The sequence below is a fragment of the Mirounga leonina genome, unplaced genomic scaffold (assembly GCF_011800145.1).
Source record: "Mirounga leonina isolate KUSES-001 unplaced genomic scaffold, KU_Mleo_1.0 Mir_178, whole genome shotgun sequence".
NCBI classification, from domain to species: domain Eukaryota; kingdom Metazoa; phylum Chordata; class Mammalia; order Carnivora; family Phocidae; genus Mirounga; species Mirounga leonina.
Window position 1 is genome coordinate 17,591,039 of NW_023270464.1, and position 16,732 is coordinate 17,607,770.

Sequence of the window (16,732 nt, forward strand, 5' to 3'; positions counted from 1 at the left end):
AGTGGTGGGACTGTGGCATCTAAAGGGGTAGCCAGTTTTATTATTGTCCAGTATAGTAGGGCCAAAGTGTGTATCAGAGATGGGGATTTTTATGCAATTTCTCCACATTTTTGAATGTTGGCAACTAATTAAAAAAAGTTTTAAAACATCATCTGAGGCCCTGTTGTGTGAGTCAACAGACCATATCTGTGGGTGATCCATGGGCCTCCTAGGTTGAACGTGTCCTCTTGTTTCAGGTTCCAGAGGAAAACGTGGGAGTCCAGGCAGACAGGCCCGAGCAGAGGCGCTCCTCCCGCAGCTGGTTAGACAGGGCTTAGATAAAACGCAGCCTAGCCTCCCCACTCCTGGTTCTTGGGCCTTTTCCACCCCATGGCGATTCTGGGAGGGTCGCGCCTGGCATGAGCCAGCTTTAGCGGCTGTTGACCCTCCCCAGGGAAGTGCAAGCCACCGCAGTGTCCCTGCCTGAGAGCATAGCGCTGTTTGCTCCCTGAGCAAATTCAAGTCCTAACACCGGTCACAAATGCCGTATTAGGGATTTGTGGTTTGTTTATTTTCTGATTGTAAGGCCTTAGCGTGAGAAGGCTTTCGGAAATGAATTTCTTTTCAGGACATCAGTGCTGTGCTCAGAGACGGGGAGGGAAGAATTTGATCTGTAGGAGGTCTGAGGTTACACGGACGCGGGCTGTGCCCTGCCTGCAGATGTGACTTTCCTCCTCATGTCCCCGTGAACTGTCTTCCCCTTCCCCCGCAAAACTAAGCACATGCATTACATCTTCCTGGAAATGTTCCTTTTGTCCCACCCTCTTCTTCCTAGTTCATGCTGAGGTAATCACTTCCACCCATTACCATGAAATTTGCTTCTACTTCTCCTGTTGTGCTTATCAATCCTGCCTGATAATTCACGATTGTACGGGTTGGCCTCCCACACAGAACAGAGTGGGCATTTCCCCGGGAGCAGGAGCCGTGCCTCACACTCCTGGAGGGGGTTCAGAGGCACCTGGCTGCATGCACCAGGCAGCCAGGGCACTGTGGCAGGGACAGAAGCGCTCAGCAAACACTCCATGTGCCTGCCTACACCTCCCAGCATCCCTTGCAATGGGGCTGGGGTCACGCGACCAGTTCTGGCCAATAGGCTGTGACAGGAAGTGTGTCCCTTGGGGGCCAACCTTCTCTTCTGCCTCTCACACTTTGCCTGAGCGAGAAATCAGCTTCTGTTGTGCTAAACCACGAGGGGCTGGGGGGTCGTGACTGTCGCACAGCCTAGAACCATTATTATCCTGGCTTCCATGGTGCTCAGCAAATGTCTGACTCAAATGGAATTGGAAAATAGGAAGAAGTCGAAAAGGAGGAAGAGGGAAACCAGCAGGGCAGGCAGCTTTGTACCTGCGGCCGTCGGGGACAGGGAGAGAGGTGCCCACCCTCTCGGATCCGCTGCCGGCTTCCCCCCAAGAATCAATCACTGGGAGAGGTGTTAACAGCAAAGGAGGCTCCAGAATGAAGGGGGAGCTCAGTGGCACGGAGGGACCCACTTATTTCCCATTCTGCCTCCACGGGTGAACAAGAACACTCCTGAGCCATGTCTGACAGGGACGCGCGGTTGCCGTTTAATGAGCAGCTTGTAATAGGAGCTGACTGAGTTATGCGGGAACAAATCACCCTTGGTTTCCTTTCTATCCCCCTCAGTCGCTCTGGCCAATTTAGAGACTGTGTGTGTGGCCGACTTGTAGACGATTTCCTTCCTCAGGATAACAGCTGGGTGTTAAAACACAAACTAATTAATTTTGCCTTTCCAAATGAGGTTAGCTGGGTGCATCCGGGAACGTTGTATTGACAATGCACCTTTCATATCCCAGTCTTGAGATTTTAATTAGAAGGCAAAGTAATCTCAAAGAAGGCAGTAATTATTTTTCGAATTGGTTACCCCAATCGCCAAGACGATTAAGCGCCGTATCTTATGAGCATGGACAGCTACAGATGAGGATTGCCAAAATCATCTCCAAAGCACATTTGTCCTTTTGGATTCCTGGGCAAGCACAGTGGCTGCCACTGTTGGAAAAAGAGACCCAAAGGGCTTTCTCTAAGACGCTAAAAGCACTTTGTGGAACATAGCTCATATTGTCCCTTAAGGATCAGGAATGCCTTACAGGTGGTTGCCATGGGACACTTGGGGATGTTTTGTGTGAGATGAGCAGCAAAATGGGACAGGGCCCTCAGACCCCTGGTCTCCAATTATCCACATCAGCAGCCTGGGCCCTGGTCTGGGGGCCCATAGCCCATTGCCGTCTTTTCCTTGGGAACACTGCCTAGGGCTCTGGTATCCTGGGGAACATCTCAGGATGAGGCTGCCCAGCTTTGAGAGCATGGAGAGCTGGGGGTTGTGTCTCAAAATCTGGGGCTGGAATGCAGCGCTGACCAAGTCCTATGGATGCTTGAGGCAGATTCCTGGTCCCCAGGCCTCAATGCTTATCCAAGCCAGTGCCCTTCACTCAAGTAAGCAAGGTTAACTTCAAGGATGACCATGCCACCAAAAACTCCCCAGAGACTCTTGGAGTCCCCAGGACAACATCCAGTGGCCTCGGCAGGGCTTGTGAAGTCCTTGTGACCTGGGCCTGAGATCCCTCCCACCACCTGGCCTGCACAGCCACACGGCTGTAAGGACCCTCTTCATTCCTACCAGGACACCACCAACTCCCCGTTCTCCTGGCTGGCAACTCCTCCTTATGGTCTCAGCTTCAATGTTACTTCCCGGACTTTCCCGGATGGGTTTGTGCCCTGTACATTGCTCTTTTCTGATTATAGCATTTATCACTCTATGCTATCATTATTCATTTACTTGACTTTCTCCTCCCCTACAAGTTACAATTCTGTGAGCCAGTGGACTGACTTCCTGCTCCTATATAACCCCAGATCCTAGCATAGCTCACGCGCAAAGTGGGTGCACCACAAATCTCTACTTAATGAAGCCAGGAGTGAAAACGAGCAAGCAGAGGCTAGTGTCTCCCTTGGGGACGGGGGGGGCACTGGCAGAAGCCAAGGAGGTTGGCTTTCCCGCAAACCCACAGGTCTGCACATGCGAAAGGCAGGCTGGTGGTGCCCTAGACCGTTTGTTGCCAAAAGAAAGGAGGAAAAATCATGACGCTGATTATTTCAGAGCTTCCTCCTGCTACATGGGGGGGTCCCCAGGGGAGTTGAGAGACTGTGGCTCACCCACAGGGATCACCTCTGGCCCAGCAGGGATCCAGAAAGACCACATCTTGGGGGTGAAAACTCCTGGCTGGATTCTGGTATCTAAACTGATACCACTCCAAATGCGAAAAAAAAATTATAATTAACCTCATTCATAATTAAAGGAATCCAATTTCACACAACAATCAGATGGCATTTTCCACTGGATTGGCAAAGAGAACAAGTGTCGGTAATCTACCACACTGGTGAGGTTATGGAAAAGCAGGCATTTTCAATCATCGTAGGTGGGAGTGTAAATCGGTACCTGCCTCCAGGAAGGGCAATTTGGTAACCGCTATAAAAACTAACAACACTTACATGCGTCTCTTTTTAGCGATGGCACGCCTAAAGAGCGAGCCTCTAGATGTACATACGTGTGCAGATGTTGGTATAAGATGATCACCGTAGCACCGATTATACTAGCCAAAGATTGGAAAAACCCGCGATGCCCACCAATGGCTTCTGCTCCCATAAATTATGGTCCAGACACTGTGAAGGAGAGCAAGGTGGTGTGTATTGATGTGGAATAGTTTCCAGAATTTAGCAAGGTACAATGCTTAAAACATGCTCTCTTATGTGTAAAAGTGGATATTTCTGGAAGAATACACACAGAAAACCAGTGTAACAGGTCGCCTCTGTGGAGGAGGGCTCACTCGCTTTTCACTTTAAATCCTTTTATACTGTTTGGATTTTTCTTTTTACTATGTGCATTGCTATTTGAAAAAAATAGAGATAATCTATGAAAAATGACGAAATGCCATCTGTGCCTTCATACCACAGACCTCTCTCTTTTTCTCTATGTATCACTGCCGTGGAATATACTTCCACACTCCGTGTCCCCTGAAGGAGACCGGAACCCAGCTGCTGGACTGGCCCTGGGGACATGCTCTTGGGAGGGGACACCTCCAACCTGCGCTGGTCTCGCCTCATTCTCTGCAAACCCAGCTGCTGGACTGGCCCTGGGGACATGCTCTTGGGACGGCGATGGGCATGCCTGGGAGGGGACACCTCCAACCTGCGCTGGTCTCGCCTCATTCTCTGCACCATGCTTACTCCCTTGCCTGTCCAGCGTGCAGGTTTCTGCTCCCTGCTGCCAGGCAGCAATGCTCACTCTGCTGACCCACTGCTCCAGCCCTGGCAGGGATACCTGCTGGATCCCTGCCATTCTAGGGCTGATGTTCAGCACTTTGGGTGCCTAACTAAGCACCAATTCACAGGCTTCCTCTGCATCAGGCCTGTGGTCTGGGTGGCTAAATGGGGCCAGGCAATGGGCTGCTTTCCTGCCCGAGGGCCACCCTCTCTGTGGGTCACAGCCTTCCTCATTGTTGTAATTGAATCTGAGCCATTCACTACCATCTGCGGACCAGAGTTTTCCCCTTCCTGCAGCCATATTCAGCTGCCTGGGTGTCCTTCCCCTGGGCTGTTCACCTCCCTTGCCAACAGCCAGCCAGGGCACTGTGCCACTCTTGCAGGCTGGCAGAGCCCAAAGCCCCCTGGAAGAGCTGCTCAGTCTGGCACAGGGCCAGTAAGAGTTAAAGAGCAGGCCTTCTCTGCACCACACTGCCCCCTCCCTGAGATGCCCAGGCCCAGTAACTGCCTCAGATGGGCAGGAATGTCCAGAGTACCCGGTGGTTAGAGATTCTCCTGGTACAGGTCTGATGAACCAAAGAATCTCTGCGCGGAAAGGGTGACCTTCTAGCCCAACCGTTATGGGTTGAATTATATTCCCTCAGAATTCATCTGTGGAGCTCAACCTCCAGTACATCATAATGGGACTTTATTTAGAGATAAGGGTCTTTACAGAGGTAAGCAAGTTAAAATGAGGTTGTTAGGGTAGCCCTTATTCCAATCCAACTGATGGCCTTATAAGCAGGGAGGATTTGGAGATATACAGGCACACAGAGATAATGATGGAGATGGTCCTCCACAAGAGAAAGGCCTGGAACAGATTCTTCTCTCAGAGCTCTCAGAAGGACCTCCAGCCTCCAGATCTACAAGACAGTAACTTTCTCTTGCCAGTTTAGGCCACCTGGCCTGTGGTTCTTTGTTACAGTGCTGGCAGACTCATCCACTAACTCTGTAGGATGCGGATTTTCCAAGTCATGGCCCAGCAAGGGGCATTCACTGCTGCCGGAACAAGAGGCAACCAAGCTCATTTCAGATGACCTCTGTTTGTTGGAATGCTCTTCCCAGGGCCCAGATGAAACCTGACTCCGTGTAGATGACTTCTTAACCCTAGTTCTACACCTGGAGCCTTGCAGTCCAAATTTGTGAGCCCCTCAAGGTCAGAAGCCTTGTTTCATTGATTTTTGTGTTCCCCCAGCACAGGCCTGGAGCCTTCTAGATTATAGCAAATAAATGTTTGCTAACTGAAGAAAGATTGCTCTCATGCTCCTTGGATACTTCTCTCCCTAAACCTTTTGACTTTTGAATTTCTCTGCCACTGTGGTCCATCTCCAGACTGGGACCCAAAACCTCTCCAAGTGGGATTCGACCAAGGTCATCGCTGACCTCCTTGACTCTCAAACCATTATACATCCGTCACTGTGATCTAAGATCATCTTACCCTTTGAGCAGCCACATGCCTGCTGCTGGTTGGTACTGCTCATTGTACCTGTACAGTTGTTTAGAACCTAAGTACAGAATCTTGCATTTGTCCGTATTAAATCTCTCCCTCTTAGATTGGCTCATTGTTTCAGCCCATCAAAAAGAAGTTTGGATTCAACTCTGAGGTCCCAATTATTAGGAATCCCCCCAAAGTCGTGTCTTCTGTGAACTGGCTAAGGAGACATTTGATGCCTTCATTTAAGTCATTGGTAAAAATGGGGACAGTTGGCAGTACAGGAGGCCAGTGGTGTGTTCTTAGAGATCCCCACGAAGTCAACCTTTAATTAATTAGTCTTTTGGGTGTCTGTGGTCAACAGACTGTGGTCAGTCTGTCAAGGACATGAGAAGGGGGATGGCAGTAGACACAACTGAAACCCATACACATGGGTTCTAGTCTCCCTCCTCCTCATCTGAGTGACCTGGAGCAATTCAGTTAACATCTCTGAGCCTGTTTCCTTGTGAGTAAAATGGGGATGAAAATAGTATCTATCTTACAAAGTTTCTCTAGGAAGAGACTTAACATTTGCTCCCTTTTACTCCCTGAAATGTCACAGTTCTCCGTGCTGCTCAAGAAATATTTTGTCAAAGTATCTGACTTAACCCAAGATATGAAATGACTACCCTGATCCTGGTACCTGTCTACTGCCCTCCTTCAGAAGAGCAGACTGGAGCAGTGTGCCTTGCTGTTTTCCCATGAGGACATCTGGTCTTGATATTTGCTTCTTCATCTTCAGGTGTTCCTGAGCCATTGCACTGATAACCATTTTGAAGCTCTGGCTTGGGGTTGACAACAAGCTCACTGGAGTCCATTGTTTCCCCATGTTTAGAAAATTGGGGTAGGGATGGCCAATTCCAGATTGTCCTTTTCCAATTTTGTATGATTTGGGGAAGATCAGGGCCAGCTGCTCAGTGGTCTTGGTGCATGATATCTCCTGGGATGTTAATAGGTCTTGGTTTTGTTGAGAGTAGAGGTCTCAAACTTATACTGTGCCTCAGAATCACCTGTAGGGTTTGTTAATATGCAGATTTCTGGGCCTCAGACCTACGATTTTGGATTCAGTAAGCCTGGGCTGGGCCTGAGAATTTGCATTTCTACCAACTACCCAGGTGATGCTGATGCCGCTGGTTCAGGGACCATTGTTGAGAACCCCTGGTTTAGGGCAGTGAAGTGGGATTGTAAGTGATACCAAAGGCTTCATTCATTATGCTATCCAGGTAAAAGACAGCTCTCCTTTGCTGAGAAGATAGGTGTAGAAGAGGAACCAAGAGTCCAGTTCCCATCTGTCTTTCATAGCCTCTACACTGCCTGTCCTTAACTTTTCGGTTCTTTTTACTTGAAACATAAAATACACTTTCTGTTTTTCTTTCCTTTTTTTTTTTTAAGTGGGGGGAGGGGTGGGGAGGGGTGGATGGAGAGGATTGGATGGAGAGAGAGAGAATCTTAAACAGGCTCCATGCCCAGCGCGAAGGCTGACACAGGGCTCCATCTCACCACTCTGAGATTATGACCTGAGCTGAAATCAAGAGTCAGAGGCTCAACTGACTGAGCCACCCAGGAGCCCCCTTTCTGTTTTTCTTAATATTTTCATAAGCTCAAACTCTGGCTTTGGCCTTCCCCACATTATTCTTCTAGGGTCCCTGTCATTATTTCCTGGTTATTATTCACAGGGGCAAATGGGTGGTGATCAGGAGCAAGGGAGGAGTCCTGATCTGTCTCTTACCAGCCATGCAACCTCGTACAAGTTACTTACCACCTGAGGCTCAATTTGTTGTCTTTAAAATAGGATGTTGGTTCTAGTTCTCTCATTACATGACATAATTCTTAGCATGGTGTCTAGCACAGCAGTGTTAGGGATGGTTATTTGTGCCCCTCATCTATTCTCCTACATGTCCTTCTTCAATCTGAGGTCACTGGGGACCCCCTGACCAGTCACCAGATGCTCTCTCAGTATCAGGCACTATGCAGGGGTCAGGGATGCAGTATGAAGTGCCATTATCCTGACCTCAAGGCACTGACAACTTAAACAATTAATAATAAAAAGTAGGTTAATAATCACAAAAGTGTAGGAGGAGATTGTTTAACCAGGAGAACTGAAACTGTGGTCATGTGGTCTCTTCACATGAAGCCTGGCTCTACCATGTGCCAGCTTGTAGTGCTAGATGGACGTAATATGACCAGCCCTGGGCTCTAAAGTGATTTATATAAATGATTTCATTTGGTCTTCGTGAAAAGCCTATTTGCTGTTACTAGAGCATCTCACAGATTTTTCCCCACGAATGGATGGACTAGGGACACTAAACCAGCCCTAGGAGCACAATGACTTGTATATGGACATGTCTGGGTATTTCAAGCCACCCAGCTGCATTCAGAGTGTGTGGATGCACAGCTGCTATCTGAGGACAGCTGTTTTCCTTCGGAAAGATGGCTTGGATGTGAAGGAGCAGTCAAGCGAACGAGGGAGGCAAAGGCCAAGACGAGGTCAAGGGGCGAACAACACTGTGAGCCTCGATAGGCGGTTCCACAAGACTGTGTCAAGCCTCAGATGCCCGCTGGTGTTTGGTGGGACCCTGGGGTGTTCTGACCTTTCAGCTTGTTCTGCCTGGTGGGAACGCTGTCCCAGACTCAGAAGAACTGCCATGTACCCAGGGAGTCTTGATACACCGCTACCCTCTGTGGTCTCCTAACACCACTTCTCTGGTGTGACAGCACCCGGCCCACTGAGCTGATGGGGTCCCCAAACCCAGAACTGTCTGGGTGTGAATTTGCTGCCTCTGGTGCCCTGGCCAGAGTGAGGTGCTCTACTTCAGTTCCTGGTTGTGCTCCTCACTGGCTTGGTGGCCTCCTACAAATCACCCAACTCATCTGGGCATCAACTTCCTCCTTTGCAGAACGAACACACTAAGATGCCTCAAAAGTGATTCCCACTTGACATTCCCACCAGCAGGCACAAAGATTCCTATTTCCTCACATCCTCACCGACACATGTTATTTCCCACTTTTCTGATAGCCGCCATCCCAGGGGGTGGAAAGTGGTAACTCACTGTGGTTTTGATTTACGATTTCCCAATGATGAGTGATGTTGAGCATTTTTCATGTGCTTATTGACCATCTGTGTATCTTCTCTGTAAAAAAGTCCATCCAAGTCCTTTGCCCATTTAAAAATTGGGTTGTTTGATTTATTTGTGGTATTGTTGAATTGTAGGAGTTCCACATATACTCCGGATATTTATCCCTTATCAGATACATGATTTGCAACTATTTCCCCCTATTCTGTGGGTGGGTTTTTCCCCCTCTCAGAATATGTTGGCTTTTTAGTGCATGAAAAGTTTTAGTTTTGATGAAGTCCCTTTTATCTCTTTTTTCTTTCGTTGCCTGTGTTTTGATACTTAAGAAACCACTGCTAAACCCAAGGTTATAAAAATTTTCCACTACATTTTCCTCTAACAGCCAATTTATTCTAATCGAATTGTACACTTGTAAGTGGTGAAAGTGGGCTATTACCAAATAACAAGTGTTGGCAAAGATGTGGTGAAATGGGATAACACGTGTCAGGGAAAATATGGAGAAACTGAAACCCTCGTGCACCTGCTGGTGGATCATAAAATGGTGCAGCCACCATGGAAAGCAGGATGGAGGTTCTTTAAAAAATTAAAAACAGGACTACCATATGATCCAGCCATTGAAAACAGAGTCTCGAAGAGATATCTGCACACCCAGTTTGACAACAGCACTATTCACAATAGTCAAGACGTGAAAGCAACCTGAATGTCCACCGACAGATGAAGGGACAAGCAAAATCTGTTATATATGTACAACAGAATATTATTCAGTCTTCGAAAGGAAGGCCATTCTGACACAGGCTACAGCATGGATGAACCTTGAGGACATCATGTTAAGTGGAATCAGTCAGTCACAGAAAGACAAATGCAGTATGAATCTCCTTGTATGAGGAATATAAAGTAGCCACATTCATGGAAACCGAAGTAGAAAGTTTACCGTATCAGGGTCTAGAGGGAGGGAGGGTTGGGGAAAAGGGGACTTGTTGTTTGATGGGTATAGAGTTTCAGATTTGTGAGATAAAAAAGTTCTGGAGATTTGTTTCACACACTGTGAATGTACTTAACACGACTGAAGTGCACAGTTAACAGTGGTCAAAATGGTAAATTTTATGTTGTGTATATTTTACCGCAGTAAAAAAGTTTATCCCCTCCACCTCATAAATAGAGGGTTTATTGAATGATAGGTTTTTAAATATGGAAACAAGACTATTCTGTAAGCTACAGACCATACTGGAACTCTGAGGTGAAGAACTCCTGACAGGTGAATTTGACTTTGTCCACCGTTCTACTACAGAATCCTTTACCAAGCTGAGCCTAAATATATGCTCCTCCTGTGGTTTCAACCTCTGGTCCTACTTCTACCTCTTAAGTCTACAGGACAAGTCTAATCCCTTGCTGGGTGGTTGGTGGCAATAGCCATGACTGACTGTGTGTCTCTCTTGGCCAGCACAGGACACACATTCGGATGTAGGCAGTGTTCCTCAGCAAGAGACAGAGAAAACAGGGCTCAGGGAGACAAGGGACCTGTTCCACCACCTGAGTAATGGAGGTGGGATTTGAACCCAGGTGTCCCTAACTCCAAAGCCCATGATTGTCATGCTAGACCAGACTGCCTCTGGGCCAGGTTCCTCCTCAGCCATCTTTTCTACGAACCCTTGGTCTTGGTCTTTTCTTCCGTGGCTTTGTTCTGCGTGCCTCGCCCATCCCCCCAGCCCGTTCCTTCTCTTGTAGCAAACACTGGGGAAGTTCCCACCAAGTCTGGGCAAGCCCTCGCTCTCACTACAGACGCTGCCCACCTTTCCTGTAATGCCCAACTGGACCCCGCACCCTGCAGAGGGAGAGGGCCATTGGTGGAAATCCATTCCAAGGCCCCCGAAACCCTCTTCCCCACCACCTCCTCCCCTTGCTAAAAGCAGAAACCAGCCCCGTTCTTTCCTGCAGTATTTCCTCCTGGGAGTTCCTGCAAGGGAAGATGTTGCCATCCCAGGATTAACAGCCTGTTTGTTTAAAGGGCTTACTACTGGTGCTTAATGCTATTTTGACAGATGAAAGTGAGTCAATTATAGCTGGAAATAGCTCTGACTGCATACATTTCTTCTAGGTAGTAGTCCATTCCCTGTCCGAGGGACTATTTCTCTTTACCATGGGCTAGTCCTTCTTCTCTCGTCCCCTCTGACCCCCAAACCATGCAAAGACTTTGCTCCTTCCAGGCAGAGACAACAATTAAGGCATGGAGCCTAGATTCTGTGAGATGGGGGTTGCCATGACAGACAGCAGGGATGAAGGGGATGCTCAGGGCAGGCCTCACAGGTCAAACTCCAGGATAAGGGATGTGGCCCAGTGAGCCCTGTGTCCATCAGGTGTTACTCTGCTCCATCAGCCACAAGTGTGGCCACTTCTTACTGAATGTCTTGCTCGGCTTTTCTTGGGGGTAATGGGTTTCTGTGCTGGCAACCCACCCTAACGAGACCAGGGCTGGTCACAGGCTCGGGGGATTCGGGGGTTACCTTTGTGAGGACAGCCAGACCCCTTTGTGGGTTGGTCAGAGAGCTTCCCAGGGTCACACTGAGTTATGCTCGGGCCCCAGTAAAGAGCCTTTCAATGTCAGCGGGGGTCCGTGTAGTGCGCTAGGACGCAGGCTGGTGAACTGCCATGTGGTTGGATGAGCAAAATGGATGCAAGGCCTGATCCCAAGCTGCAAGGTCAGGAGTGTGGAGAGGTGTATTTGTAACAGGCGTCTCAAACTTAATATGCCCAAACGTAATAGCCCCAAACATGCACACCCAAATGCTCAAGCTCTAATCCTAACAGCCATCCTGGATGTTTCTCTCTCTCGCCCTCCTTGAGGTCCTTAAATAGAACCCATCAGCGAATCCTGAGGCCTCTACTCCAAAGTTTCCAGCTGATCTGTGCCACCTGATGCCTGTCTGCTACGATTACCCCAGTCTAAGCCACAATCAGTCCTGACGCAGACTATTGCAAGAGCTTCCAGCACATTTCCCTCCTTCCATCCTTGCCCCTCATGGTTTATTCCCCCCGAGCCACAATGGGAGGACTGTTCTCAACACAGCTCTCTGGGCGGGCACTATGGATTGGGCAAAACTGGCATGCCGGAGGAAACCCACTTGCCAGCCCCCCTCCTTTCTCCAGGAAGGGAAGTGCAGAAAGGCCTGGGGGCTTGCTGAGTGGTAAGCTGGGCTGCAGGTGCATCTGGGAGAGGAATATTGCCCACCAAGCCCCTCCCAGACTCCCTGACTGCCCCCTGCCCCGTGGAGAGGCCGCTCACCCGCGGACGGCGTGCAGCAGGCGCAGAGAGGGGTATGCAGTACGCACGTTGACGCGATGCTTCAGAATGAGCTCATTGACCCACTCAACGCGCTCCTTGCCGCCCCTGGCCATGAAGGCTGGAATCCACAGGATGCTGCCATTGAGATTGTGCAGCCGCTGGAGCAGCTTCTCCCGCCAGGTGGCGTTGACCAAGTCCTCAAAGGCCCGTTGGATGACCGAGGGGTTCATGGTCACCAGGTCAGTCTTGAGCCCCACATCCCGCGCATACTCCTGCACCGGGGCCAGGTTGCACCTGCCAGAGAGAAAGGCGTCACAGTTCTTTTGGGGAAGATGAGATGCTGCTGCCTGTAGTTCATTTTATCCAACCTTTACCTCCTGTCCCCTCCTCTTCATCTTCCAGCACTGCCCCCCTTGCTCCCCGCTCCAGTCATCCCTGCTTCTTCTTCCCTGACACACACATTTACTAGGCTCTTACCACACACATGGAACTTCGCTAGTCCCTGGGGCTGTACAATGCGTGCCTTCTGGAGTTCCAGATCTAGTCAAGGAGGAAGGAGGCAAGCAAGCCAGCCCTCAGCCCACAAGGCGACCATGCTACAGGCAGGTGTGACCTGGCCACGTTAGGTAACAGTGAGGGCTCTGAAGGCACACTCCCAGGTTCAGAATCCACCTCTGCTACTTTCTACCTGTGTGATTCTGGGCAACCCGCTCAACCTCTCTGTGCTTCCTAAGAGCTTCCCTACAGCTCAGGAATATGCACAATGGTTTCTTTAGCTGCAACGGGGATCACAAGAGCACCCCCTCCCAGGGATTAAAGGAGTCACTACGTACCCAGTACTCAGAACACTGCTGGACCACACGAAGATCTCAATGTGAACTAGTGTCATGTTATTATGGGAAGGAGGAGCATTAGGTGGTATTCTCAGAGGCGGTGACCACTGAGGGAAATCTAGAAGGATGGATGAGCATTAGTCCCTTTGAGGATGAGGCAATTAGAAGAGTGTTTCTCCAGCTTGCAGAGCAGAAGAATCACCTCAGGCGGTAGTTAAAAATACTGAGTCCTGAGGTCTCTCACCTGGGTACCCAGATTCAACAGGTGAGCTGAGGAACTGACACTTTTACAAGCCCGTCAGGTAATTCTTATGACCAGGCAGTTTAGGAAACACTGTGCATTGTAGGCACAAGAAATGTATCTAAGGGCATAGAGGTGGCAAACAGTGTGGGTATCTGGGGGCGGGGCAAGTGATTTGCTCTGCCTGGGGCATAGTGTGTGGAGGAGACAAAGCTGGAGAAGCAAGCAGAGACTGCATGTCACAGATGTGGTTCCAAGGGCAAAAGGGAGCCACGGAAGATTCTTGAACAGGAGAGTAACATGATAAATTTGCATTTTAGGCAACAGATAGACAACAATAAGATGAAGTTGTAGTACGTATTGGGTTGGATGGAATTGGGTCTGGGAGGACAAACTATAAAAGGCCATTGCAATTTCGTGCTGAACTCGACAGGGACCCTGGGTGGGCAACCTTTGATATCTCACCAGAGGCCTGCTTTGTGGGGAACCTTCCCACCTTCATGGGTCCAGCTTGGGTGTGCACCCTGGGGTGGCCACAGGGGACACCTGGCTGCTTCCTGCATGGAGGATTTGATGGTGGAAGAGCCTTTTGACTAATGGAATTAAGTCTGAGCAACTAGAATAAGTGTTTATAGAACAGAGGCTAGAGACATGAAGACCAGGGGCACAGGTCATTGCCAAATGATGAAATCCAGAGAGACACCACTCACCCTCTTTGCAAGCCAGGACTTTCTTCCTTTAACATTTGGGGAGAAAAAGTAGCATGATCAGAAAGAAAACTAACATCCTTGCGCTCCTGGTGTGTGCCAGCCCCTGGTCCTTTAACATAGGTCGGCTCATTTTATTCAGACTCAGTATTAATCACCCTCACTTTACAGATGAGGAAACCAAGGCCAGAATTTGCAACATAACTTGCTCAGAGGCCCAGAGCTAGTAAGAGAACCTCCAGGATTCAGTCTCTGATGTGTCTGACTCAAAAGCCTGTTTGTGCTCAGACTAGACCTCCTAAAATATCCACTGTCCCCATCCCCACCCTGACCTTGCTATCTCTGACTGTGGCTACACTCTACAAGGGGGAGGAAATGCTTTGGGACACCTTCAGGGGCCCCTGCCTCAGATGCCAGAGAAATGGAGTATCATTATCATGGCCACCAGTTTGGGACAATTATCCCTACAGTCCTGAAGCCTGGCTAAACCAGGCTTCCAAGACCTTCCTGAGAGCCTGGGGCCTCCCCCGGGGCCAACCTCCAGGTCCTGAGAGCAGAGGGGAGTGGATTCAATGTGATTCAGATCTACTGAGTCTATCATGGACCAGTGGGGGCTGCAGGAGAGGCAGAGAAGGAAGTGATGTGGAGCCTGCCCCCAGTAGGCTTCCAGGTTCTCCAGGGGAGAAGAAACGGGCAAGTGCATGCCCAGCTACAATACTGGTCAGTCGGGGTGTCGTCCAAGTGCCCTACTGCAGACTCTGGAGGAGCCCTGGGGCTGCGAGCAACCTGAGGCAGGCTCCCCACCTCATTCAACATGGGATCCAGCTCATGGCAGGTGTTCCAGGCAGGAGAGGGCTGTGAGGGCCAGGCTAGTCCCATGATCATGTCTCAGGGTCACTTCCTGAGTGAAGATGATGGGGGCAGCTCTGTCCTGCTGTGCCCCTCCCTCACAGGGCAATTTTCCTTATGGGGGTGGTGGTAGGGGGGAATCAGGTTGGGAGTAAGCTTGATCTAACAGCAAGCCAGGCCTCCCAGAGCAAATTCTGGGTGGGGGGTCTGTAGGTAGGCTGCACTGCTTTGATAGGCATGACTCTGGGCTGGAAAGGAATCTGTCCCTTCCAGAAACAGGCAGGGCCACAGGTACGGGGTAGGGGCAATCTGCCGGGGAGAGAGGCGGCTCATGTTTGACTCTGAGCCAGACTGCCTAGACCCACAGCCTGAGCCTGGTCACCCGAGTGCGTGCTGTGGACCTGTGGCTCTCTGCATCTCAGAAGCCAGCCCAAAATGGAACATTCCTGATAGGGTTGTTGCAAGAATTACCTAAGGCAATAAACACGAAGTGCATCGAATTATACCTGGTACATGCTAAGTGCCTAATGAGCATGATGAGGGTGGTGATTGGTCTGTGAAGGGGCATTGGTTCATTAGGTCCTCCCTATTGAAGGTGGGTGTGCACGTGTGTATGTGTTTGTGTGAGTGAGTGTGTGAGGGTGAGCACACAATGAAGTTTTCATCCGCAAACATCTGGGAATTTATTCTGTACATAGATGACCCCGAGTCAGGCAGTCTCCTCAACCTGCCATTGCAGGCCCACGTGGATGCTGCGGGGACCAGCCCTCCCATCCCGCCCCAGTTCCCAGCAGCACCATATGTTGGCAGTGGGCTCAGTCAAGCCCCAGCCTCCACGATCATGAATCTAGTTATTCTCACTTCCATGCCTTTCCTCATGCTCCTTCCTCCTGCTCACCTTTTTCATTTGCCAACGTCGGCCAACTCGAATGCCACTTCTTCCAGAAGGCTGCCCTGAACTCCCCCAGGAAGGCTGAGCGTTTTGCAAGCTCATTGCATTTTGCATGCAGGGCATCTTCCCACTGTTCAGGGTAGAGTGTTCTGAGAGGGGGCAAGGTCTTGGTGTCTCCCACACAGAGGAGGGGCCCAATTAACACAGAGCAAGGCAAAGTGATGAAGACTTCAATTGACAGAGACCGAGAACATCCCATCAGGACCCTCCTGGTGTCTGTTATCCCATAGAGCTCAGAGCCCCTCATCTGTGCCAGGCACAGGCTTGGACTGGCGTCCAGAGATGGACAGGAGCGGCCTGCTTTGGGGGAGCTCATGGTCAGCGTGAGGTGGGTGGGGTGGAGACACAGGGTTCATGGAGAGCTCTCATTCAGACAGGCAAATGCTACAGGGGAGGTGATGTGGAATCGTGGGGTGACCTCCCTGCACCCCAGGGAAAGGCAGGGCAGGGAATGACACTTAGTGTGCTCTATTGTGGGAGACACCGGCCAGGCACACTCACACATGCCGACTCAGGCAGTGGCCACAGCATCGCACCCCATTTCCTCTCGGTGGGGGCTGTGGCCTGTAGGATCCCCCGGGCTGAGGTGGGTGATCCCCCCAAGGTGGGAAGAGCCCAGAGGAGTGGCCCCTGGTGGGGTGGGGGGGGGTGGCCAGGGCTGCCACTCAGCATCACGAGGCGTCTGTCACAGTGCGCCTTTGTAATTTTGTCCTAAAAGATCACTCAAGTCCACCCCCCAAAACATGCAGCTGTGTGCGAGCCACACACAGAGACAGACCTAAAGGTCAGAGGACAACCACGTGTTGTTCTGGGGAGCTCTCTCCTTGGCGTCAGGGCCCTCTTTACTAAGCACCCGTGGACAGGTGTGGACACGACCCCCGGGGGAAGGAAAGCATGCTGTGGCCGTGCTTCTCCAAGTGCAGGCCGCACCACAGCTGGCCGGACATTAGGAATGCAGAGTCTCCGGCCCCA

General features: G+C 50.3%; 1 protein-coding gene across 1 annotated transcript in view; it reads right to left on the reverse strand.

Annotated features, from left to right (window-relative positions):
- ST8SIA2 (ST8 alpha-N-acetyl-neuraminide alpha-2,8-sialyltransferase 2) overlaps positions 1 to 16,732 on the reverse strand; it is a 65,673-nt gene that overhangs the window by 6,362 nt on the left and 42,579 nt on the right. Inside the window, exon 5 of the mRNA XM_035024064.1 lies at positions 12,179 to 12,472. Coding sequence (XP_034879955.1) covers positions 12,179 to 12,472 — 294 coding nt within the window. The remainder of the gene's footprint in view (positions 1 to 12,178; positions 12,473 to 16,732) is intronic.